A 27,566-nucleotide genomic window follows, 5' to 3' on the forward strand; every position below is an offset into this window, starting at 1 on the left:
ATGATTAATCCTCTGGCAAACATAGACGCTTACCCTGGCAATCCTAAATTACCCAGCAGCTAGGTAACCAGAAAGTGGACCAGCAAACTGCAGCCTGGTAATAGACAGATTAGGGTCTGGGTAAACACAGATGGCCTATGGAGTGCACTGTACATTTACTTTATAGTACTGAGTGATCTTCAACATTTCTTATCTACGACGAGTACAAAAATGTGTAAGGCCCCTTTCACACGGGGCGGATCAGTAATGATCTGCCTCCGTATGCTCATCGGGGATCGCTCCGTTGATCCTGCAAGCAGCATCTTTGGGAGCGCTGTATACAGCACTCCTAAACCTCCCCTGCCCATTGGAATGCATTGGCAGTGCTTCGGAAACGCTGCAACACGGGCGGTTTTAAGCCTTTCTTTGGCTGTTAGCGGGGGTTAAAGTGCCGCACTATCGCCGAAAAAACGCTGCTAAAACTACGGTAAAGTTGCCGCTAAAATGAGCGTCACTTTACCGCTAACGCAGCCACGCTACAGAGTGACAGTAGCCTGAGCAGTCCTATGAGTCACTGGCCACTCTGCGGCCTTTACTTTGACCGTGCTGTGCTCCCTAGTTTTACAAAGCTTAGAAATCATTAAAGATGCTGCAGTCAGTCATACATGTACTGACTCCCAGGGGCGTACCTAGGACATTTGGCACCCCCAGGGCAGGCGGCGCACCGCACGTCTACGTGTAGCGCACTGCAGCCCACAACCCGGAAGAATTATCCTTTCTTTGCTCCCCCGGGCGGCCAGGCCCCTCCTCGTCCGATGCGGGAACAAAACAGCGTAGACCGACCCAAAGATTGTTAATAGGCCACTGGTGCCAGACAGAAATACATATAACTTGCAGTGGCACACTTTCTCCATAGATGGCCTATGCAGGGCTTGACAAATTTGCTTGGAATCTAGGAGCCAGCTAAAAAAGTTAGGAGCCAGAAAACGCACCCCGTCCCGACGAGCTTGCGCGCAGAAGCGAACACATACGTGGGCAGCGCCCGCATATGTAAACGGTGTTCAAAGCACACACGTGGGGTATCGCCGCGATTGGTAGAGCAAGAGCAATAATTCTAGCCCTAGAACTCCTCTGTAACTCAAAACATGCAACCTGTAGATTTTTTTAAACGTCGCCTATGGAGATTTTAAAGGGTAAAAGTTTGTCGGCATTCCACAAGCGAACCCAATTTTGAAGCGTGACATGTTGGGTATCAATTTACTCGGCGTAACATTATCTTTCATAATATTTAAAAAAATGGGGATAACTTTACTGTTGTCTTATTTTTTTTAAAATTAAAAAAAGTGTAATTTTTTTCCCAAAAAAGTGCGCTTTTAGGACCGCTGCGCAAATACGGCGTGACAGAAAGTATTGCAACGATCGCCATTTTATTCTCTAGGGTGTTGGGATAAAAAATATATATAATGTTTGGGGGTTCTAATTAGAGGGAAGAAGATGGCAGTGAAAATAGTGAAAAATTACATTAGAATTGCTGTTTAACTTGTAATGCTTAACTTGTAATACCAACGGCCACCACCAGATGGCGCCAGCTTACATATCTGGTGGTAATAACTTGTAATACTAACGGCTCACCACCAGATGGCGCCAGCCCCCCTTCCAAGCCAAGTCGCCAGGACCCTATTTCTAGTCGCCATGGCGACCTGGCGACCGGGATTTGTCGAGCCCTGGCCTATGGCAGTGATGGTGAACCTTGGCACCCCAGATGTTTTGGAACTATATTTTCCATGATGCTCCTGCAATCTGCAGTGTAGTTGGACATCATGGGAAATGTAGTTCCAAAACATCTGGGGTGCCAAGGTTCGCCATCACTGGCCTATGGAGTGCACTGTACATTTACTTTATAGTACCGACCTTCAACATCCATTTCTTATCTATGATGGAGTGCAAAAATCCACTTGTCCACTTACTATGTGCTACTGTCAGTGCCGTCACTAGGGTTGGTGTCACCTGGTGTAGTAAAACAGAGAAAAAAAAAGAAGAAAAAATTCTGAAAGTACGGTAAAGATGCAGCATGCAAGACTGCAACTATAACTGTGAGAAGACCCCCTTTACATTACTCAGTCCCCATACCTCTGGACCCCTTTACAGTACGAAGCTTCACACCTCTGGACCCCTTTACCGCCCCCCCCCCCCCCCCGTTGGTACGCCACTGCATCCCCATAGCAATGCCACTGCCGACACCCCCTGACGATGTGTGGCACCCGGCGGATTGCCCCCCCTGTTGGTGTGCCACAGCTGACCATTTTTTTTTTTTTTTTAAACACACTGGTGTTTTTCTCTGAAGAGAAATCGATGGTGGTTTGGTTTTTAGAGGGCATGGATTAAAGGGTTAGTTCACGTTTACAATCAGGTTTCCCATGTACTGCAGTGCAGTAGGGGTGCACCAATTACCAATTTGTATTGGTGCGTACGAGTACCAAAACTTATGCTCAAGTACTCAGCGATACCCATACCTTTGTGGTGCAGTTTGAGCCCATACAAAATTAATGGGCTCAAATCGCACTGCAAAGAATCGCTTGCGTTTTGAAAAGGAATACGGTGCTATTCCTGTCCGAATCACATGCGTTATCCTGCACTATTCCTCATCACTCTATTCTAAAGAGGACTTCTACTTTTTATTATGGAAAATAAAATGTTTAAATTCTAAACTTTCCTTGTATAAAAGTAAGAAAAAGCATCCTTGCTAATCTAGAGTCTAGCGTTGTCTTGCTTGTAGGCAGGGCTTTTTTTCAGGGGGAACTTGGGGGAACTCAGTTCTACCACCTTTGGCTCAGACCCTTTGGTGCCTGCTCACCACAATCACTTGTAAACACAGAAGTCTGGTTTCTGTGTTTACAAGTGACAGCTCTGCACTCTGTGTGTAACCCCCATGAACTCTGCACCCTGTATGTAATGCAATCCTGGTATTTAATGCCCCTTTAATACCCTTCTACTGTTTGTGAAATCTGAACGGGGTCGTGGTTGAGTTCCTGCACCTATTTTCTGAGAAAAAAAGCTCTGCTTGTAGGGAAGGTTCTCCTCTCAGGCACTGACATCTTGAATTCATATACGGTGCATGCGCAAACACGCCACAGGGATCTTTGCTGGGTCTGAGCTTGCTTTTAACCCCCTGTGCCTCCTTGGATGAGTGACCTAGAAACCCCAGGAGTCAGTTTCACAGGACCATGGGCATGTGCAGAAGTGCTGGAGTGACCCTGTGGCATTGCAGCACTTGCGTGGGGTCCAGGAACATCATCCTCATCTGGAAGAAAATAACAGACCTGAACTTTAGAAAGGGGAAAAAATACATTTAAAAAAAATATATATTTTCTTGTTTTGCAGTTGTGTTTTAGGGAGAAGGCAGGCAAAGGAACATTGGGGAAAAAAAGGGTGAAGGTCCGCTTTAACTACTATTACTTGTCATGTAATTTTGTGTATAATCAAAACCTTCAAAAAGCATTTACAGACCTGATGTTGATTATTTTATTATTAATTTTATTTAATTTTTTCATTCTAGTCATTTAATAGTTAAGATTACCAGCAACAGAATGCCAGGCCTATTTGATACATGCACCTGGGTGCAGCTCCCCCTAGAGGCTTCATGTGTAAATGCCTGTGCTAGTGGATACAGTCTGGGGCTCCGTGCTCACCTCACCTATCGCAACACTAGTAATGAAACCATGCAAGGTAGGTTCATGGTAATGTGGCTCCAATTGCTTTTTGGGATCTATCAGGATTGTTAAAAGCGTGTAAAAGCATTGGGGCCCGCTTTCTTTGGACTGGGTGGTAAGGGTTTAAGGAGGTATAGTTAAGGGGGTAGGCAGTACTGTCCCTTTTTTAGTTAAGGTTCAGGTGGGGGCGACCCAATAGGAGTCTGGGGAAGGTTCTGGTTCCCCAGGGAAGGCTATTTAAGGGCTGCAGGGGGTCTAGGGTGTCCTCTGCAGCGGCCCAGGAAGAAAGAAGAGCTCCCTCCCTCCCTGTCGCGGCATCTTATGTGGTAGGGTCAACCCGGGGGGGGACGTATTTGGTGATACAGTAAAGCTGCCTGAGTTCCGAAAACTGGGCAGAGATTATGTGATGATTTATTGTATTATTATACTAGGGTTTCAGTTATAATGGTTGTGTAAAAATATTATGAAAACCAATAAAGTGTCATGGCCATTTCTGCCAAATAAACATGGTTTGGTGTTTTGGTTTGTGTGGTTGTATCTGGGGAATAGGTGGGGGCAGGTGTGGTCTACAGTTTTTTTTCTATATATCATTTTTTTTCCTTCCCTGTTCTAGTATCACACTTTTTTTTAAAAGATTTTATGTCTGTAATTGGAGATTCTTATAGGATATTAGATTTGATACTGCAGTGTACATAAAAGTGATTGACAAGGCGGTATAAAGAAGAACAAAACGGGAAGGTAAAATCTGGACCTCCTGTTCTTTTTTTGAGACCTGATACAAATGTAATCTCTGTCAGTGTCTTGCCCTTTTCTTAATCCACTGCATTCTGGTGACCCAGCATAAAGCTGGCCATACACTGTTCATTTTACAAACTAAACAAAACACAACCGATTTCCTATATTCACTCAAACAAAATGAATAGGGGAACCCCACCTTCCAACCCCCCCACATTGGTACAATGTTTTCTTACAGCGGCACCTCAGAGGCTGCAGCTAACTGAGGACATTTTCTAATATGTCCTGACAGTCAATCAAACAATTGATTTTCTGTCGAGCGGGTACTGCCAAATGCTGATCGAAATTAGGCTGTTGCCTGCTTACCCGCAGAAGTTTGATCAGTGTATGGCTAGTTGACAATGAAGCCTTTTTTAACCTAATTTTTAAACTTTCTAATTGCTAGATTAAATTTTAAACATTCATTGATAGTTGTTTCAGGATTTGCAATAGTTATATTTTAATTAGCTATTTTTCATTATACCAGAGATAGAAAAAATAGTTTTAAATGTGATTTTTTTAAAAATATATCTTTTATTAAAAAAATAAAATAGTGTTTTGCTTTTTGAGTACATAGGGCTAGATTCAGTAAGAGTTAGGCCGGCGTATCAGTAGATACGCCGACCTAACTAGGAATCTGCACCGACCTATGTTTAAGTGTATTCTCAAACAGAGATACACTTAAACCTATCTAAGATACGACGGCTTGCGCCGTCCTATCTTAGGGTGCAATATTTAGGCTGGCCGCTAGGTGGCGCTTCCATTGCGGTAGGCGTAGAATATGTAAATCACTAGATACGCCTATTCACGAATGTACGCCCAGCCGACGCAGTACAGATACGCCGTTTACGTAACGCATTATCAGGCCTAAAGATATTCCATCAAATAGCTGGAATAGTAATGTTAAGTATGGCCGCCGTTCCCGCGTCGAAATTCAAAAATTTTACGTCATTTGCGTAAGTCGTCCGTGAATAGGGATTTACATCATTTACGTCCACGTCGAAACCAATAGGCCCGTGCGGCGTACGTTGCTGCAATGCACACTGGGATATGTGGGCGGACGGCGCATGCGCCGTTCCAAAAAAATGTCAATCACGTCAGGTCAAACCAAATTAACATTAAACACGGCCCCTCAGCCTATTTTGAATTAGGCGCCCTTACGCCCGCCTGCTTTAGGCTACGCCGCCGTAAGTTAGCAGGCAAGTACTTTGTGAATCATGTACTTGCCTCGCTAACTTATGGCGGCGTAGTGTAAACACGATAAGCTACGCCGCCGCAAAGTTAGGACGCCCTTTGTGAATCTACCCCTAAGTATTCAACAGCAGTTTATCCCTGTCAGAACCATAGATAAGGGGGTACCACTGGCCCTCCTGTACTGGGGCCCAGGAAGAAAGGTGAATCTGATGTGGGCAGGGAGGGTGATCGGCATGGCAGGGAGGCAATCACTAGAACTGATCCTCTGTATGGCACTCTCGTCAACAGATGAAATCTGGCTTCTTCTCCTCTCCCTCACACCGGCTTTCAGCTGCTGCAGAGAGCCTTACAGGGGATCGTTCCAGTAATTTCTCCCACCCTGCTGCAACTATCACCCTCCCTGTGAACCATACATTTTCTTCTTCTCTCCTTTCCTTCCTGCCAGTAGTTGCAAGCATACAATAGGATGCTTCAGGATTGGAGAGTGGGGGAAGGGTCTGGTAAATATGTCATACAGTATTTAACAGGCCCTTTACTGAATGAAGACAATGAGTGATCGGTACTGATCACTCATAACTGAAGCATAACAAACTGTGTTTATTTGGGGAGGGGGGGCTGTCAGGTTGGATGTATAGGGCCCAGTGGTTTCTAACGGCAGCCCTGCTCCCTGTAAATACCTCCATTCCTTAAAACTGAGTCCTGGAGTTCCTTTACTGGCAGCTGACATCTTTGGCCAGTCTTCTTCTGGGTTCTGATCTTTGGGTAATTTGATTAGCTGAGATGATGTCAAAGTTCTACTTTGACACACAACCACCATGTTACTACAAAGAATTTTTCAATGTTAAATGTATGTTTAAATTCTAGCTGCAGTCTTCTTGACACTTTCGGCAAGTTATCTCCTCGGGAAGTTAGAGGATTCTTATCGGTTCACAGCAAAGAGAAAGCTTAGTTTTATTGTCTATCTTTTTAACTTTAGGAAATTAAAAATATTGTATTTTTATCTATTTGTAGATTCCACGCACCATAAAAATAGCTTTCAATATAAAACGATTTTTCTCCGGTAATTTGACTATTGGACTGTAGTACGGGAGCCTATCCATCAATCGAATTCATACATTTCTAGGTTCTTCATCATTATTTCATTCATATTGATAGAACTTAAATAATGTTGCAGTATTTGTCATGTGTCATGAACAATTCGTCAAACGAGTTGATAGAAAAGTGATCCGTAATTAATGTGGCCTGCATTTTGTGTCTTGTAGCCATGTTTATATATCTACTGGAGGAAGGGGAAGTGGTGACAAGCTTTGAGGCAGTGTCTGGCAACAGGAAGGTTCAAACACAGGTTCAGAGTCGGAGTCGAGTAGAAGATTGCTGCATTAGTTGTCAGTTGGAGGCCCTGCCAGGTTACTGCCCAAATGGTAAGTAGCCACTCAATCCATTTTAGCTAATATTAGGATACATGTAGGATGGCCTCCTAGAGACACACATCTGCCTGTATCTTTGTTTAACTGATTAGCTAAGAGCATGGATCTTGCAATAACCCACTAATAGACCTATACGGGCCAGAATCTCGTCAGGAAAAAAACGTTTTTCCTGACGAAATTCTTGGCAAGAATCTCTTGCCGCCCGGATGTACACACAGTCCTTTCAAAAGAACCGCAGTTCTTTTGAAAGGCAAGAACGCGGTGACGTCATCGCGTACGACGAGTATGCGCTCGTCACATTCGATGCCGTCGCCGCCATCTTGCTTCACCCTACCTATGCCGTGGAAGCTACCGCACATGCGTCGGTCATTTTGCGCATGCGTGGGTTTCAACAGCGCCAGGTAAGTATACAGACGCTCGGGTTTCTCGTTGGGAAACAGGCCGACAAGAATCTCAACGAGAAAATAGAGAGCAGGATCTTTATTTTTCTCATCGAGATTCTGGCCAGATTTCCAGACCAGAAACCTGAAAGCCTCGTACACACGCTCGGTTTACTCGGGAAGAAAGCTCTGCCAACAGTTTTCTTGCTGAGAAAACTGAGCGTGTGTACGAGGCTTGAGCCACAAAAGTGGACTTTATTAAAGCAATAAAATGGCCAAGTGTGTAAACGTGGAGATACCTTTTAACATCTGTTGGTGCCATTATTTTATTTATTTTTTTGAAATTCAGCCCTGTGGAAATTTCTTTGGCTATCAACTATTGCACTATAAAATAAAAATATACAATAGTGGTGTATTGTTATGCCCATTAAAAAGCATATTGGGGTTGCTGTGTGTGTACTGAAAGAAGTGAAACTTTGTTCTCATGGATCTGCCATAAAGTGTGTGGGTTTTTTTTTCCCCTAATCGTCTTTCAGGACAGCCACCTGAGAGACCTTGGCTCCTCCCCTCTGTTGGAAACACCGCGCCAGCCCATAAATTTCCTCCTCCCCTGCTGGTCCTCAGTTATTTGTGTTTCCTCCAGAGGGGAGACACCATAGCAACAAGCCAGGAGAGCCAAGGGAGGCTCAGGCAAGACGGTCCTGAAAGGGAGCAGGGGCTCTCTGGACTCAAAAGACAGGTACTAACCTGAAAACGGCCACCCTCACATCCCTGAGCGCAGGTGTAAGTCGGGGGGGCTCCGGGTTTTGTATGCACCGAGTGCGGTGCGAGGAGGTACAGCCAGCGTCCCATACTCAGCGCGTGTGGCTGCCGGAGGAATGGGGATTCCAGACGCGCAAGCCACGCTGTGTACTAGGACCGCTCGGAGCCGATGGCGGGTGACGTCATTCAGGCACGGGGGCGGGTACTTCCGGGTTCGCGGGTTCCGGGCGCGAAACTCAAAAACGGAGCCAGGCAATGGCTGGAGGGAGCTGCATAGACGCTGTAGAGACAGCACACGCGGCGCTGGTGACACAGACATGTCGGAAGCAGAAGGGAAAGATGTTGCTCCAGCAGAGACCAGCTCCAGCCACAGCAAGGTAAGGGGAACCTAGGGTGGATTTCCCCTCTCCTAAGAAATAGCTCACCATCCCTCTACACCCCCCAGGGTAATAGGGAGGGGGAGGTGGGTTAATCCCTCAGTGTCAGAGGGTGATTCATAGGGCCCCTAGTGTGGTAAGCCCATATGAAGACACTGCGCACCTGCTGTGTAGCAGGGGGAAGGCTACGGTACTAATCATGGGGTATATATTTTCACTTGTGTCTTTCAGAAAACTGACAAAGACAAGAATACCCACAGTACAAAGAAAAGATGTCCATCCTGTAAAGTCACACTTAGGGAGTCATGGAAAAAGGCTATTTGTAGCGACTGTATTGATAAGTTAGTACAGGAGCACACTGCGGAACAAAGTGATTTGGCATCATCAGTTAAAGAACTTTCTAACACCTTTGGGTCATTCAAAACATTTTTTGAAAACTTCCAGATCCCGCAGCTTCAGTCAGCTCCTCCTGTACAGGCAACAACGTTAGTCCCGGGAGTAAGACCTTCCACTTGTGCAGGCCCTTCAAGAGTTCCTAGTGAGGAGCTAGAAGAGGAACCTGACAGTGCAGTGTCCGGTTCACAGGAATCAGAGGAGGAGGCTCGGGAAGGTGATTCCAGGAAGCCCTCCCGCTACAAACTCTCTTTGGAGGATGTAGATCACTTATTGGAAGCTATTTATGCCACTCTGGGTATTCAAACAGAGAAAAAAACATTATCATTGCATGGCCAAATGTATGAGGGTTTAGGCGACCAGGAAAGTAAAAATTTCCCAGTCCATGATGTCTTGATCGAAGCAATTAAAAAAGAATGGCAGGAACCAGAAAGGAAACCATTCTTTTCCAAAGCTTTGAAAAGACGATTCCCATTTTCGGATGACCCATCCTCAATTTGGAATAAGACACCAAAGCTGGATGCTGCCTTTTCTCAAGTTTCAAGGCACACAGACCTAGCTTTTGAGGACATGGGCATTCTATCCGAACCTATGGATAAGAAAATGGATTCATTACTAAAAAAGTCCTGGGACTCCACGCTGGGTAGTTTGAAACCAGCAATGGCAGTCACGGTGGTAGCCAGGAACATGGAATTTTGGCTGAACCAGATTCAGGAGCACATTGAGGAGGAGACGGCAAAAGACCAAATCCTAGCCTCATTTCCCACATTGTTGAGAGGCATAGCTTATATTGCAGACGCCTCAGCTGAACTGGTACGGATGGCAGCTAGATCGTCTGCATTAGCTAACTCAACCAGGAGGGCCTTATGGTTAAAGACGTGGCAGGGGGACTGCGCGTCTAAAACCAAATTATGCGGCATCCCATTTACAGGGGACCTGCTCTTTGGGCCGGGATTAGAAAAAGTGCTGGACCGTACAGCGGATAAGAAAAAAGCGTTTCCGCTGAAACGCAAAGCACCCTGGAGTCAGCCACAGCAGACCAAAAAGAAACAGAACAAATTTAATTGGGTACCAAAAGGCCCCCGCTTCACACCCAAGGTAGACAATCAAAAAAGACCCTGGGCCCAGAAGGGGAAAGGCAAAGCAGGAGCTATTTTTCGTGCTCCTGAACAAGCCTATGATAAGAAATGACAGATTGCTCACAGTGGGAGGAAGACTGGGGGACTTCCTCCCTCAGTGGGAAAAGGTGACTTCCAATCGATTCATATTGAGGATCATAAAGGAAGGTTATCATCTGGAATTCTCCAGAACACCCCCAAAGAAGTTTTATTTAACAAAACTTCCGAAGGACAGAAGAAAGGCCGAAGGGTTATTGAGAGCCCTGGAGGATCTCAAGAAACAAGAGGTAGTAGTGGAGGTCCCCAAAAAAGAAAGGGGACTTGGGTTCTACTCCCACATTTTTGGAGTACAAAAACCCACGGGGAAGGTCAGACCAATTTTAAACCTAAAACCCCTGAACCTGTCCATAACCTACAAGAGGTTCAGAATGGACTCAATTTACTCAGTGAAAGCCCTACTACCTCCAAACTGTTTCCTGGTCTCCTTAGATCTAAAGGACGCCTACTTACACGTCCCAATACACAAGGACCACCAACGGTTCCTGAGATTGGCGATAGAGACGGGAAACAGAACCTTACATTTACAATTCCAGGCCTTACCCTTCGGCCTCTCTTCCTCACCCAGAATCTTCACCAAGATTCTGGCGGAAGCCCTGGCACCCTTGCGAGTCCAAGGCATTTCCATCATTGCATATCTGGACGATCTGCTGCTGTTCGCAGAAACCCCAGAGAGGTTGCAAAAGAACCTCGAGACCACACAGATCTTTTTGAAAGATCTAGGGTGGTTAATAAATGTGGAAAAGTCAAATCTAAAACCCACACAACAGATTACATACTTGGGGTACGTGATAGACTCTGTGCAGCAAAGGATTTTTCTACCCAAAGAGAAAATAGAAAAAATCCAAAAAGAAACAAAGGCAATTCAGGTGAATTCACCATGTACCATCAGACAGATCATGTCAACACTGGGGTTGCTAACATCAGCAATCCCAGCTGTTCAATGGGCAGCCTTACATTTCCGACCACTGCAAATGTTCCTTCTAGAGGTTTGGGACCACAGGCAGGAGTCCTTAGACACCCAGGTTCGAATACCGACACAGGTAAAAAGAACCCTTTGGTGGTGGAGGACGGTGGAAAACATGACCATGGGTCGGCTGTGGACACTTCCCATTTCCCAAATCCTTACCACGGACGCAAGTGGGATAGGATGGGGAGCACATCTGGGCTCCCAAGTAACCCAAGGGATTTGGAAAGGGGAAGAGAGGAGGAGATCCTCCAATCTCTCGCTATCAGCAATCCACCTAAAAGGGGATTTAAACACAGTAGCGGATTTCCTCAGCAGAATTCAGCTGAAGGAAAGCGACTGGGAACTAAATCAGGAAGTGTTCAGGCAGATCACACTAAAATGGGGAACACCTCAAGTGGATTTATTCGCATCCAAGAAGAACAAAAAGGTCAAGACCTTCTTCTCACTAAACAGAGGACGGAGCAATAGGAGTGGATGCTTTAGCACAAGGGTGGACTTTCAGGACATGTTATGCCTTTCCTCCACCAGTATTAATTCCACAAGTGTTACGGAAACTGCGTGCAGAGAACACCAACCTGATTCTCATAGCACCTCACTGGCCCAGGAGACCGTGGTTCTCTATACTGAAAGAGCTAGCTATAGAACCCCCCTGGTTGTTGCCAGTCCAGGAGGACCTACTCTCCCAAGGCCCAGTATACTGCCCCCAAGTGGAAAAGTGGAACTTGGCTGCATGGTTTCTGAGGAGCAGCTGCTGAAAGCAAAAGGTTTCTCAAACCACTTAATTGCGACTCTACTGAAAAGTAGAAAGATAGAGACACGCAAAATTTATGAAAAGGTATGGAAGTGCTTTGGCAAATGGTGCACAGAAAACTCCTTTAATACACAGAGTTCAGTGGCCGTCCTAGAGTTTTTACAAAAGGGAGTAGAAAAAGGACTAAGCCTTAGTACGCTAAAAGGTCAAGTATCCACACTGTCAGTGTTCCTAGAGGAAAGGCTAGCATCTGACCCATGGATAGTCAGATTCTTCAGATCCTTGAGCCGGCAGAGACCTATTCAGACCTCGGTCTTCCCGAAATGGGACCTGTCATTGGTACTACAAGCTTTGACATCCAAACCTTTTGAGCCTTTGGAGGATTGCAATCTAAAGACGCTGACACTAAAAGCAGTCTTTTTGGTGGCAATCACCACTGCAAGACGGGTCTGTGAGTTAGAGGCCCTATCGATCAGACCCCCCTTTTTTCAGATCTTCGCAGATCGTATAATTTTGAAATTGGATCCGGGATTCCTACCTAAAGTAATCTCAAGGTTCCATAGAGAACAAGAAATTATATTGCCTTCATTTTGTCCGAACCCTTCTAGAGAACAGGAAGTGAAATTCCATAGCTTAGACGTCAGGAGATGCGTCTTGCATTATTTAGAAGTGACTAAAACTTTAAGGAAAACGGACTCTTTATTTATTTTGCATTCTGGAGCTAGAAAAGGACATAGAGCTACCAGGCGCACTATAGCTAGATGGTTAAAAGAAGCCATTGAACAAGCTTACAGTTTAGGAGGCATACCGATCCCAGAGGGTATCAAAGCGCACTCCACAAGGTCTATGGCAGCCTCACAGGCAGAGAGAGCTGGAGCAACGCCGGAGCAGATCTGTAAAGCGGCGACATGGTCCAGTTTTGCCACCTTTGTAAGACACTATAGGGTGGATCTTTGGTCAGCTAAGGATCACACCTTTGGACGTAAGGTCTTACAAGCTGTGGTCCCGCCCTAGGGTAAGTGCTCGGTTATCCTCTCAGGTGGCTGTCCTGAAAGACGATTAGGGGAAAAACGAAGTTACTTACTGGTAACGTTCTTTCCCGTAGTCTTTCAGGACAGCCGGGTAACCCACCCAAAGGTATGTATAAGATTTCCTTACAGGAATTGTGATATGGTTAACGATGTGTATCATGTTTTCTTGTGTCTCCCCAGCAACTGGAGGTGCTCTAAAAGAACTGAGGACCAGCAGGGGAGGAGGAAATTTATGGGCTGGCGCGGTGTTTCCAACAGAGGGGAGGAGCCAAGGTCTCTCAGGTGGCTGTCCTGAAAGACTACGGGAAAGAACGTTACCAGTAAGTAACTTTGTTTTTTTTTTTTTTCTTGAAAGAAGTAGATCCATGGTTTGAAATATAGTATAGGGGACCTATTTTCTGGTCCTAGGCTGCTACCTCTCCAATGGCGACCAAGGAAGCATTTGCCCGACAGTAAATTCTTGGGTGTGTACTAAGGAGTGCGTGGTGCCAAGTTCTTTTCAACTGAAGGACTTTTTGAAAAATTTTACAGTTAATCGCATCAAATGCAGTCCACAAGCCTAGTGCATTCTGTCACGATTTTATTAACATCGACTCATCAAGCCCAGAAGAAGGGGGAAGACTTTTTCTTCTCGAAATGTGTTGGCTGTATTTGGTGCTCTTAACTATTAAATGTTTAAAAAAAGTCCTTCCAAGGATTAGATCAGAATTTTCTAAGTGCATTGCTTTGGCTTGATGTAGCTGTGTATTGACAGACACTTTTGCTCTTAAGCACTTTTTTGAATGTTTTATATCTATTTTTATTCACTTTTTTTTTTCTGTACACTTTCTTACTGGAAAGTATTATTGTATGTTCCTCTGTTGGTGAAAAAACTATTTATATAAATGAGAAAAAAATTCCTTCCATGGTGGTGAACGTTTGAACAAGGTGTTCCTTGGAACACATCCAAGAGCTTTCTTAATGCAGTATCTTGTTGATGCTTATCCTAATCTCCTCCATTTTGAGACTTTGTATAAGCATTTCTAAATGCACTTTGCCATACTATGTATGTGTAATATCCTTTTTGCTTTTTTTTTCAATAAAAACAAAGTGGGGGGGGGGGGGGGAGTTCAGAAAAATCTGGAAAAAATGCCAACGATAAGCTAGCAGAGGGCACGGAAAGTAATCAAGATTTCTCAAAAGGAATTTCTTTGCCCTTATAAATCTGGTAAAACATAAGGCTTTTATTGGAGCAAATAAAGTTAATTATTGGGGTTTACATACACTTGAAGAATGCATGTGTTTTTCTAATGCAGTGCATGTAGTTATGCATCTGTAGTTAATTTATTTTTATTTTTTTTATGCATCTTAACATGTACCGTATTTATCGGCATATAACATGCACCCTAACTTTAAAAGGGCAGTTACATGAAAAAAAAAAATTCCATAGCCTCCTGCGTATAACACGCAGGCACAGTTTACCATTTATTTTCAGGTTAAAAAAGTGAGTGTTATACGCCAATAAATACAGTATTTTCTAGTGGAAACTACCTTCTCTGCGTATGCGCTACCATTTATTCATATTAGCGATGCACTTTATGAAGACTGCAGGTAAATTGGAGCAAGCAGGATTTTTTTTAATGTAACATACAATGTAGGGTGAAATTGTACCACAAAAAACAGTAGGACTATCCACGTGCTGTAGGTGCAATTTAACACAACTTCTAAAGTGCAGAGCTGCCAATGGACATCCCATATATCTGAGCTGTGCATCATACAGCATACAGATTAGTGTTTTACAGACCATTGAGTTGAAGCCGGAAAGCAGGTGCTTCCTTAAAGTGGAACTGCACCCAAGGGGGGAGGTTCTCTTGTCTTCCCCCCCCCCCCCTTCTTTTAAGTTGTAGTGTTTTTTTTTTTTTTTTTGACTGGTGGAGTGGGTACCTGGATTTGACAGGTACCTGCTCCCACTTCTGGTCGTATTCCCCTGCAGCCTTCTGTCGCAGGTCCCAGAAAGCTGTGGGACCATTCACAAGGCGCAGTGCATTGGTCAGTGGGAGGCCGTCTATGAAGCCAGCAGCAGTCATGGCCTGCTTCCCAAAGTAAATATACTGGTGCCTGGACCCAAAGACGGCCGGAGAGCTGGCTCAAGTTGAGGACAGCACTGGATCCCTGTACGGGTAAGTGTCTAATTATTAAATGTCAGCAGCTACAGTATTTGTAGCTGCTGCCTTTTTTAATTTATTGAAGAACTGCTTTAATTTGAAAGATACAACAACTTGTATATTTATGGAAAAGGGTTTAGATTGCTTCCATCACCATAATGGACTAATTTCATGAAGACTGTAGAAAAGAAAAATTTAGTTGTGACCAGCCAACATTTTTTTTTTTTTATTGAATATAAGGTGAAGCATGAGTGAATGCTGTAGGCACACATTTCCATTTTGCGCTCATTTTCTTTTCTCCACTTTTTTCATAAAAAGTCCAATGCCGGCTATGTTGAATATGTAGCTAGAATTGTATTACCTAATGAGTATAGTTGTGCCATGAGCTATCCTTTTTCAAAATAAATAGTATATACACCAGTACACAAGTGTTTGGGAACACTGCTGGCCCTAAAGTCAGCAGTTTATAGCCAGGCTCCAATTTTTATTTTCTTATTTTTATTTTTTGTAAATGTTTTATCTAGAATGTGCTTTATAATTCACCTTTTTAAAGAATTGCACATTTTTTTCAGCTAAAAAAAAAAAAAAAAAAAATTTTTTTATTTATTTTTTTCAGCAGCCTGTAGAGAGCGTTGGCTAGATTCATGTAGGGTGTCCTAACTTTGCGGCAGGGTAGCTTAGCGTGTTTAGGCTACGCCGCCGTAAGTTAGCGAGGCAAGTACTTGATTCTCAAAGTACTTGCCTGCTAAGTTACGGCGGCGTAGCCTAAAGCGGGCGGGCGTAAGGGTAAGTCTGTGGGGGCGTGTTTTATGATAATGAGGCTTGACCCGACGTGATTGACTTTTTTTGAACTGCGCATGCGCTGGGCGCCTACATTTCCCAGTGTGCATTGCGGCTAAGTCCACGGCACGGGCCTATTGATTTCGACGTTGACGTAAATCCCTATTCACGGACGACTTGCGCAAACGACGTAAAATTTTCGAAGCGGGAACGGCAGCCATACTTTAACATTACTATTCCATCTATTAGATGGAATAACTTTAGGCCTGATAAAGCGTTACGTAAACGGCGTATCTGTACTGCGTCGGCCGGGCGTACGTTCGTGAATAGGCGTATCTAGTGATTTACATATTCTACGCCGACCGCAATGGAAGCACCACCTAGCCTAAATATTGCACCCTAAGATAGGACGGCGCAAGCCGTCCTATCTTAGATAGGTTTAAGTGTATCTCTGTTTGAGAATACACTTAAACTTAGGTGGGCGTAGATTCCGAGTTAGGTCGGCGTATCTACTGATACGCCGACCTAACTCTACCTGAATCTAGCTATATATCATCCATGATTAGCAGATTGCGGGTGCAATGTCAGGCGTCAGTAGACACTGCCTCCAGCTTTCTGCCTGTAACTGTGTACAGGCGTCCTGTTTGAAGCTGTAGGAGGTGTCAATGAACTATGGGAGCACTCGCCAATGCCCTCGCAGTCCATTGAGAACTACAAACCATCTGCAGATGGGACTTATAGTTCAATCATTCACAGATTGAATGGGGGGATTGGCTCATGTTACACATTCTTTTAAATACAGGTTTAACATGTTCAAAAAGGGAGACTTTGCTTTTACAGAGGAACTAAATTCTGTAGGCTGTGCCCAAAAAAGGCAAGCGGAGGACAAGTTGCTCTGCACTTTGTGTAAGCGACTATCTTGGAAGAGTCAGGATTTTGCTTCCTCATATCAGAGCCTCCAGCAAGGAGAACAGTGAGCAGCAGCAAGTAGCGACATCGCCAAACTCATTTCAAATCTCCTAAGAGTAGCAGTCAGGCGGCCATGCCTATGATTTTGCACTGCAGATGGGCTAAGACAAAAATGCATTGTTCATGATACTGCTTGAGTACAAATAACATTTTTAATTATTTCCTATAACATAGCATATTTTTTTTTTTTTATCTTTTACCAGGTTGTTTTTAGAATGTTCTCCCTTATTTGTAGAGCTCTCAATCTCTTCACTTCTCATTTGTCTCTTTTTCATGTTTTTAGGTCACCTGGTGTTGGATGCAGACACGGCCCACAATGTGTTTGTGCTCAGTGTGGGAGCTGTACATCCCTCTTCAGTTGTGAGTGTGACTCTGCAAAGTTGCAGAGAGCTGCAGACTCTTCCAGGAGGAACTGTGCGCGTGACCCTCAACTCCACCCTTACACCCTTGGCCCTGGGTCCAGGGGATCCTAGCGAGCATGGGGATGGTCTTTGTGATGACAGGTTGTGCTTATGGTGATTGTGTGTTCTGTGTACTGGGCTTTCTGGTGTCCTCTAATACAAAAGCTGTCCTATTCCTCCCTTCCTGTATTTGGAGTCTCTTCACTCTTTCTGTACCGTCTTTCCTTCTATCACTACCACCACCATGTAGTCATTACCTTTGTTTAGCTGTAGTGCTCAAAATGAAAACCAAGCACTAAACGGCCTGATTGGTCTTTGAAATATCTTTGTGCTGCAGCAGAAATATAAAGAGCTTATTTATCATGTAGGACATTTAGTCTTGGGTTGCACACGTGGAAGTAGTCTGATGTACAAAATTAGAAAAAAATAAAAAGTTTTGTAAGGCTTAGGCCCCTTTCACATGTACGGATTCCGTGAGGATTCGTACATGTGTATCCGCTTGCTTAGCGTGGATTGCTCCGTTGATCCCCGCTGAGCCGACAGATGACAGGGCGGTCCCCGCACTCTGTGCAGGGACCGCCCTGTCAGAACTCCGCTCTCCTCTATGGGGGATGGGATGAACACGGACCAAAAATAGGACTTTCCTCCGTCTGCAGAATCAGAGGATTACGGACACTGATGAGATCGGGGTCAGCGGATGTTCTTCCGCTGACACCCGCTATTTTTTAGGGATCAATGTATGTCCCTTTTTCATCCGTAAACGGATGGATGAAAAAGCGGACATACGGTCCGCAGGTTTGAAAGGGGCCTTAGGCAATGTAAACAACATATTGGTTATATATTCCGCTTTTTAAAATTGTAACTGTTGTGTACCAATCTTCATTGTACCTCTTATATTTTTATCAGTTCTATTAACACTAAGGCCCCTTTCACATGGGGTGGTTTCCGTTCCAATCGGCAGGGGGTCAGCTCGCAGATCCCCTGCTGATCGGAGAGTAGAGCGGGAAGATTCATTTCTGCAGAGCAGACACAGACAGTCTCTATGGGCGGCCTGGGGTAGCACCCAGTTTACACCCACCTGTCCATAAGGATGCATGGACCTTCTGATCAGGTCTGCCTGGAAAAGCTGACAGGCGGACCATTACTCGTGTGAAAGGGGCCAAAAGCTATAGACAACTTGGGCAAATTATCAGTACTTTAGAAACCAGATTGACCATTCTCGATTAAAAGTGCTTGTTTTCATTTACTGATGCACGCATTCTGCAGAGCACTCTATTTGTTTAATAAGTTAGGTGTGTATTGTGACCTAATTACATCTACTGTATGTGTGACTATAGGGATGTATGCACTTTGAAGACATTTCTGTGTTCTTTGTCTTACAGTCCGGCCAGTTGTTTTGGTGGTGTGAGTGGAGCAACGGTAAATTCTTGGCTGCTGATTTCAGATTCTCCTTCCCAGTTACTGCACTCTGCACATCCCCGATCTCTGTCTACTGCTCTCTCCAGCCTGGCTACTAACCCACAGCGCTATCAGTTTACCTTCCACTTACAAGTTCAGGGACCTTGTCTTCTAGCAGGTGACTATTTTACTTGTAAAATGTTATAAATAAAAGGAGAATTAACCCAAGTTTCAGTTGACACATTTTAATGATCAGCTACATATACAGGTATATGGCCCTCTATTTTGGAGAAAATGTAATGTTGCTTCTTTCTTTGTACAGGTATAGAGAGTCCATCCCATGCTCTTCGTGCTGATGCAAGCCCTTTTGCTCTCTCCGCTTCCTCCATTTGGATTAGCTTGGCAGAAGAGTATAAATGTGACCGTGCTTTGGAAGTTATCTTGCACCCTAGTGGTAAGTAACAGGGGGGAAAAAATCATGATTTCGACATTGGCAAGCACACAGAGCTTCATAAGTATGTTTGATCGCGGCTCTAAATTGGATTCACCTATGGCCGGCCATCGACTGTTGAAATCTCGGCCGGTTTAGCAGGAACCAGCTGAGATTTAAAACCTTTAAGGCAGTGGTCATCAACCCCGTCCTCAGGGCCCACTAACAGCCCAGGTTTGCAAGATAACTGAAATGCATCACAGCTGATATCATTTGCTCCTCAGTGATTGCAGTATTCTAGTCTGCATCTCCCCAAGGAAATACATAAAACCTGGCCTGTTAGTGGGCCCTGAGGACAGGGTTGATGACCGCTGCTGTAAGGGCAGGCTGAATGTACCCAAGTTGATGTGATTTGAGTTCAACTGGGTATACCGGGCCATGGCTGCAGCTGTTAAAGTTTACAGCTGGCAATGTATTCATTCATTTTTATATTTTTTTCGCCTTCTGCTAAAAGCAATTTGAGTGTCTGATTAGCTGGGGGATAGCTTTTTAGATGCAGCTGGATTAGTTGCCCCTCCTTCTGCTATCTGGTGTGGCTTTTCTGTTTCCCAGGCTTACCCGTCTCACCAGGGATCCCATGCAGCGGTTTCAGCCCATTGCCATGGAGGTGATCGGGGAGCCGAACGTCTTTGATCAACTCTAAGAGACTGGGAGCAATGAGCATTTGGTCGCTTCTGGTTAAGGAAAATGTAAACCAAACCTGCAGGATATAATAGTCTATGGTTAACCCACAGAAAATCTGCAGGTGCACTGCACCACGGTACAGGTAAACCACAGGACGTTGGTGCAGCCTTATACAATTATGTGCCCAGTGTATTGCTTCACACTGACCTGAAGATCTCTTCTTTCCTGCTGCTGGCACCACTCTGGAGACCGCTACCTGGGATAAGAGGTGGAGTGCAGTTGGTATCGGTCCACATGGGACAGGAGCCGGCACTACAGAGGAGGCATCGGCTTATGCAGCTCTTGCTCCACCTTTACAAGTAGTCCCTATGCATTGCAATCTGTTTTTCTCCTCTCCATTTTTTGATTTCATGTTGTGAGGGCTCTTGCATGACCGTGTACCAGATTAGTTCTCTAATTGTGTAACATCTTATCTTGGACCTCCTTTACCCCTGAAGCCATAAGCTTAAGCTTCCTGTTTTAGACCGGTTGGTCTTTTCTCTGCACATGCTATGTCTGTCCAAATTTTTTAAAAGAGGCTTACATACGCTAACCTTTACTATTCTGCATCGTAAGGCATACAGGGCTTCATTTACTAAAACTAGACAGTGCAACATCTGGTGTAGCTCTGTAGAAGCCAATCGGCTTCCAGGTTTTTTTTTTTTTTTCTGTCAAAGCTTAATCGAACAAGCTGAAGTTAGAAGCTGATTGGTTACCATGCACAGCTGCTCCAGATATTTCACTCTCCAGTTTTAGTAAATCAACCCCACAGTGGCAAAAAAAGGGGAATCCTGGTCATGTGACTGTGAGTGACAATCACAGTGGTCACATGATTGGAAGCTCCTGACCGCAATCGAGCTGTCTGTTAGTTCGGTCACTGTGCTGGGAGCACGCATGGAGTGTGCTTTCAGCAAAGGAGATCAGTTCCCTATAGATGCATTTGTGTAGCAGCTGGGTATTGAGGCCCACCCATCCTGCTGCAGCATATATGCCTACACCCCCCACCCCCCTCTTCACACACAAAAATGGCACACACATTGTGGTAATGCACATTTTGTGTGATGGTGCTGCAACACACCAAGTCCCATTCACACCAGCGGGTTGTAAAAAAAATTTTTTTTTCTTAAATTACATTTTCAATGCTTCATGCAGCAGCACTTTGTGATGCATTGCTGCACAGCACTACGATAAAGTATATACTTGAATCATTTTAATGTTCTCTATCTAGAATATATATATATATATATATATATATATATATATATATATATATATATATATATATATATATATATATATATATATACTTTGGTAGCTTATTGTCCCGTGTGCTGTTTTGAGGCCTATTACTCTTTCCGGTAGCAGTTTCCCCCTAACCGTGATTATCAGTCCTTGTCTGGAGCACCAGGTTGATCCACAGTGCCTTCGTTTTTGTTTTGGCCCTTCTTCATCTAAACCTTATTCATGCATTTATTCCGTCAGATATTCTCACTTTTTTTTTTCTCTTGTAGTATGGTCTACACATCTGTTTAATCTTTCAGTGGCTACTGCCCACCCTTAAGTTGGATCTTTCTTTCTTTCTTTCTTTCTTTCTTTCTTTCTTTCTTTCTTTCTTTCTTTCTTTCTTTCTTTCTTTCTTTCTTTCTTTCTTTCTTTCTTTCTTTCTTTCTTTCTTTCTTTCTTTCTTTCTTTCTTTCTTTCTTTCTTTCTTTCTTTCTTTCTTTCTTCCAAAGACAGAACATACAGGTGCATGTGGACACCCGACTTGTTTAATAGTCACGTACTACTAAGCCTAAGTGAGTTGGAATTCTTTTGAACATTGTGACTGTTTAAGTATTCTTGTGTCCCTCGACGGATGATAAAGGAAACAAATATTTTTTATACTTGCCATAAAAGCCTACTGAGTGACATAGGTTATGGGCTCTGTATTGGCCTTTCTACTGCTTGCCCTCCAAACTAAAGCATGACCGTTGAGGGAGGGGTTATATTGGCGCTGGCTTAACTTTTTTTTTTTTTTTGGCCCAGTCTTCTGTAGGTGGCTGTTTAACCAAACTGTTCGGGATTTCTTGTTTCCCTCAATGAAATCTCAAATCGCCTTTCAGGACAGCCATGGAGAGACAAATTTCATCACCCAGGGGTACAGTTTGGAGTTTTCGGAAACCCCTCCAAGCAGATATTTATCACCAATCTTCCAAAAGACAAGAAAAAAGCTTCCACAATGACTAACCTTCAGGATCTGATACAACAGGAAGTCATTATCCGAGTTCCAAAACATCAGGAAGGTTGGGTTTCTATTCCCACACCTTCCTCGTGAAGAAAGTCTCGACTGATACTGAATTTGAAAATTCTGAACAAATCAATTTGTTACAAACCCTTCGGTGCTTTAACTCCTGGTACTCTTTAAGGGTTTTCCAGGTCAAAAATATCATTTCAGTTTTAGAATTTCTCCATGATGGAATGAAGGGTCTGGAAGCCAACACCCTGAAAACAGTGTTGCCACCAGTGTTGCCAACCGTCCATATTTTTACGGACAGTTTTTTACATTCAGTGTGTGGAAAGCTTCCTCTCAGATTGGCTGGGGCCAAAGAGAAGCTGGGCAGTAACATCTCCTGTGAATGATGAAAAGGTATGGCAACATTGGACATGAATGCCGGGTCCATTTGAAGGATTACCCAATCTGGAAAAATCATTAAAGAGGGTTTCGTGACTGCCAAGGCTTGAAGCTCGCTGAAAAAAATTGTTTTCAGAACTAAAATTTATAGATGCCTCCTGTAGGGGTTCAAAATGAGCCTCTAATGAACCCTTGCAAAACAATAGACAACAGGGGGGAAAAAAAAACAACTTAAGGGCTACCGGCCTGTTCTGTGCAAGAGCCCTGAAAAATCTAGAAATTAACACTTCTTTGGAAAAAGTCTTCTAAAAAATAAAAATTAACTGAGAGTCTCCACCTGGGTTTTCAGGCAGTGTTACCAACCTACCAGATTGAAATTTACTGGCACAACACCCGAAATTTACTGGCGCAGCCAAGTTTTCACTGGCATTTCACAAAAGTTACTAAATTACATTTTTAGGTGCAAATTTCAGTATTTAGGCTACAAACATGTACACAAGGCAAATAGCAATGTGATTTAAGGTAGATATTAAGGTAAAAAAATATTTTTGTTATTTTCGATATAATAAGGGCAAATTATTTAGTCACATCACCCCCTGCCTTGACCCCCCTTTGCGGTGCCACAATTTCCCCCTGCCTCCAATCTCCCCCCTACCTCCAATCTCCCCCAGGCCCCCTGCCTCCATCCCCCTCTGCAGTGCCACCAACACCCCCTGCCTCCAATCACCCCCTGCCTCCAATCTCGATTGGGAAGTTTCAAGCCGAACCGATCTCAGCTATTTTTACTGGCACATTTCCGAAACCACGGACATTTAAGAAAGGGGTAAAACAGTTCCCCTTTTTACAAACTGTCCGTAAAAATATGGACGGTTGGCAGCACTGCTGCCCACTCTACAAGATCATCGGCAGTTTCCTGGGCCGAAAGAGCCGGTGCCACGCCTGAACAGATATGCAAGGCTGCTACCTGGTCCAACTTCTCTACGTTCCTCCGACGCGATAGGTTGGACCTGCTGTCTTCTGCAAATCAGGCCTTCAGCAGAAAGGTGCTGCAGGCAGTGGTCCCACCCTAGGGTACGTTTCTAGGTTATCTTCTCCAAGGTTGTCCTGAAAGGCGATTTGAGAAAAACTTGGTTACCCTTACCAGTGACAGTATTTCTAAGAGCCTTTCAGGACAGCCTTTACTACCCTCCCTGTTATCTTAGAAGTCTCAAGTTCCTGTCATGGTTGTGTTGTTTGTTTTTGTGCTTTGCTTTGTTTTCCAGCATGTCGGAGGCCACACAATAACTGAGGCTATGGTGGAGGAGGAGGGATTTTAAAGGCTGCATGTGTTCCCTGGGCGGAGCTACGCTCTCTCCAAGGCTGTCCCTAAAGGCTCTTAAAAATACAGTCCCCAGTAAGTCCAACTACATTTGTTTGTTTTTTGGCAACATGTTACATGTTCCACCCATTTTTATGGTGGCATGTCCCTAATGCTGCAGACACCGCTCCATGACAGCAGTTTGGGGAGAAGTTTCCCTTTATCAGCTGTGAGTTTTTAAACGTGGCACAATACTGGACTGTCAGAATGAGTGCTGTGATTCTTTGAGATGTCATGAATACCTATAAGTGTAACACACGTTACTTATGCATGCACTATGAAATGGCTTTAAAACAGGTATACAAAAGTGCTGAAAAAAAAAATTTAAATTCAATTTCCAGAACCCCATCTCCCCCACCTTTGTTTGGAGAGTGGCACCAAGAGTTTTTCACAATATGAGGCGCACATAAAAGAAAGGAAAGATTTCATCAAAGGCATGAAGAAATCCAGTGATCCTGAAAGACAGGTGGGTAAATTTTGATTAACAGCCTGAGGTTGCCATATTGCATATAAGGTGCTAAATAATTGGTATGAATAAAGGAAAGCTTTCTTCTTTCCAATAGGTTAACTTTGTACGAAGGCGGTTTCACAAAGATCTTCACTTCAATCCAGTCCTGATGCTGAACTTCTGTCCTGACCTTACTGCCCTCTGTACTTTGAGCTCTGACCTTCCTACTGTTACTCGTGAAGTCATATTCATTGTCCATTTGATGGGAGAACCATCTCGCAATGTTCAGGTGAGAGCAAAGCTACGCTATTAAAGTTGGGATTTAAATCTGCTTTCTGAAAGAGTCTCTACACCCTGTTAGCTTGGGATGCATTTTTCTGGCCAGTAATCTAAAAATCTGTGTTGAAGCCTAACACTGGTAAAAGTAAAAAATACTCTGTTGTAGTGAGACTGCACTCGCACTACAAGGGTTAATTACTAGTTTAGTCTAAGGGATGGTAAAAATGTTCCTGGTCCTGGAGCTCCCCCATGCGCTGTCTCTCGGCATCCTCACATCCAGTGCTGTGCTATAGTCTCTGCATCAGTGTTGATGATGTCAGAGGACCTTGGTGTAGGGAAGAAGCGGCTGCAGTGACCAGACTAGCAGTTTAGAGGAGCTTGCAGAGGCAGAAAAGAAAAAAAAAAAGGTGGCGGGAGGGAGATCCAGCTGATTGGCAGTCTCAGCTCTGTACTTGTGTGCTGTGTAAGGGTGGTCCGGTCCCTTCCCAGGAGGTTGTCCCTTTTTTCCAATCGGCTCTTAGAGCTCTCCTCACTGAGCTCTGCAGAGTGTAATCTAATCTCTCCTCCCCCTTCTTTTTTTTTTTTTTGTCTGATGGCTCAGACGAGCTTTATCATTTCTGGACATTGAATTGATGCAGAGAAGCAAAGACTGCAGACAAACCAGTATATAATCTATAGGAAGATTTGTTTTTATCTCTGTATATCACCTGAGACCAGTCTTCACCGGGTATATAGAAGGGTTTACAGACACTTTAAAGCAGTTCTTTGCTGTATTTTACTAAATGCATTACCCATACGTTGTCCAGTTTGTATCCCAGATTATTTTTTTGCAGTAATTTTGCATGAATTCTTATGCAGTAAGTTCACCATAAATGCCTAAAACATATGTGGTGGGGATGGTGTGTATTCTGGTCTATTTTTTGCCCATAAAGTGTTCTAATTTCTACACATATAGCAGATAAAATAAGTATTGAACACATCACCATTTTTCTAGGTAAATATATTTCTAAATGTGCTATTGACAAGAAATTAGCACCACATGTCTATAACAGCCCAATTTGTACATGCAAAGAAACCAAAACAAATTGGTAAAAAAAAAACTGGCTGATCCCGCCTGTTCCTGTGTGCTGACCACGGTAATCATGGCTGCTGAGCCCTAATTACCGAGGTCAGTTTATGTGCCTCTGTCATCCCACTGTTCTCCCCTCTCCCCCCCCCCTCCCTGCCTGTCAGCTTGTGTGTGTGTGTGTGTGTGTGTTTGTGTGCTGTCTCCGCCCTCCTGCCGCTATTAGTAGTAAAGTAAACTTTAAAACGTTTCACTGCTAGTCCCTCTTTTATGCAGTCACAACACACTGTGTAAGTGTTTAAAAACAAAGCCTCTAAATACCTTTTTTTTTTTTTTTTTTTTTTATATATTCAGGCTGGTCATGTGATTTCTGGCCGCTCTCCTCTCCCATCTAAAGGCTACAGCGGGAGGGCCTGAGCAGCCAGCTCGGCGTTAATGTGACCTCCCAGGCTGTCGGAGGGAGATCTCAGCCCCTACCACTTTTGCCCATAGATCAGAGTAATAGAGCTGCTGGGAGTCACGTGACTGGCCTAAAGATATTTCATAAAAGATATTTAGAGGCTTCATTTTCAACACACTTGCACGGTGTGTTTATGGCTGCAAAAAGAGAGGGGCTGGCAGTGAATAGCTTTGCAAGGTTACAACCACTTTAATGCTTCCTAAAAAATCCTTTGTTGGTAAGGACTGCTTCAAGACTGCTCCTGTATGGAGAAGCTAGTCGCACGCAATGCTCAGATGTGCTTATAGCATTTTCTTCCACACAAACCGTCTTCAAATATTGAAGGTTCTGTGGGCCACTTCTTTGAATTTTGAACTTTTAGCTCTTTACATTAATTTTCTATTGGATTCAAGTCAGGTGATTGGCTGGGCCGTTCTAGCTGATTTATCTTCTTTCTTTTGAAAAGATTTGAGTTTCCTTGGCTTTGTGTTTGGGGTCATTGTCTTGCTGAAATGTCCACCCTCGTTTCATCTTCATCATCCTGGTAGATGGCAGCAGATTTTTTATCAGGAATGTCTTGGTACGTTTTTTCCATTCATCCTTCAATGATATGAAGTTTGCCAGTCCCGTATGCTGAAAAACAGCCCCACACCATGATGATCCCACCTCCAGACTTCACTGTTTGTATGGTGTTTTTGGGGTGATGTGCAGTGCCATTTGACCTCCAAACATGGTGTGTATTATGGCATCCAAAAAGTTTAACATTTTGGTCTCATCTGACCAGATCTACATTATTGCTGATCCTGGCACTGTCTTAATAAATTAGGATGAAACTTCCATAACAACTTTGCAGATTTGGTTGGTTATATGCTGCTCCCCCAGCTTTCACGTTTTCATACATCATCATCTCCTTAGTATTGTTTTTGTGCCCAAGTGTCTTCACTGTTTTTATGCCGCCTTATTCTTTTGTTGCAGGAATCGCTTCTATTGGCAGTGAGGAGTTTGCCAGCTCGCGTGTTGCTGAACATAGCATGTGGCACAGGTGACAGCAGGGCCCTATTTCCAGCAAGCAGGCAATGTAGTAATGTGAGTGAAAGGAGGGATGAGTTCAGGGGATTTGGGGTACTGAGTGCTACATTTAAAATAAATAATTCTTGCTCTGACTTTCCAGTTTCCATAACCTGCACTTTTTTTTCTGTTCCTTCTCTTTTCTGCCCACCCCCCTTTTTTTTATTTTAGCCCTAAATGTTTCAGTATGCCCTTTTGGCCAATTCTATTGCTCCTGTAAAATTTGGAGCAAAAAGAAAAATGCAGCCACTGGATGTACAGAAGAATTTCAATCCACTTCCTGTACCCAGCATCCCTGTAGAATTTGCTGGGAGAAGATTGCTGTAAAACATCAAGTCTTTAAGATCGTATCTGATTTCCAAATGCCTGCCAACCATAATACAATGGGCATTTGATTTGACATAACGCTTCATTCCAGCCTGACATTAAAGGGTAACTCCACTTTCACAAGGAAAAAAAATGGCAAATAAAAATCTAGCATATGCAATTGCAACACAAGTCATGTTATTTAAAATTACCTTTTCCTTTTT

General features: G+C 43.9%; 1 protein-coding gene across 5 annotated transcripts in view; it reads left to right on the forward strand.

The window, feature by feature from the left end:
- The window catches only part of VWA5B2 (von Willebrand factor A domain containing 5B2), a 72,436-nt gene that overhangs the window by 6,672 nt on the left and 38,198 nt on the right, over positions 1-27,566 (forward strand). For 4 of the 5 annotated variants that reach the window (XM_040349762.1, XM_040349765.1, XM_040349764.1 and 1 more), the window contains 8 exons: positions 3,536-3,705; positions 6,920-7,078; positions 17,100-17,331; positions 18,600-18,793; positions 18,938-19,069; positions 24,078-24,202; positions 24,300-24,473; positions 26,944-27,054. In XM_040349762.1, the coding sequence (XP_040205696.1) occupies positions 3,567-3,705; positions 6,920-7,078; positions 17,100-17,331; positions 18,600-18,793; positions 18,938-19,069; positions 24,078-24,202; positions 24,300-24,473; positions 26,944-27,054 (1,266 nt within the window). In that variant the 5' untranslated portion in view covers positions 3,536-3,566. The remainder of the gene's footprint in view (positions 1-3,535; positions 3,706-6,919; positions 7,079-17,099; positions 17,332-18,599; positions 18,794-18,937; positions 19,070-24,077; positions 24,203-24,299; positions 24,474-26,943; positions 27,055-27,566) is intronic. The other variant, XM_040349761.1, reaches the window with a different exon arrangement.

Source organism: Rana temporaria, chromosome 4 (genome assembly GCF_905171775.1).
Source record: "Rana temporaria chromosome 4, aRanTem1.1, whole genome shotgun sequence".
Taxonomy (NCBI): Eukaryota; Metazoa; Chordata; class Amphibia; order Anura; family Ranidae; genus Rana; species Rana temporaria.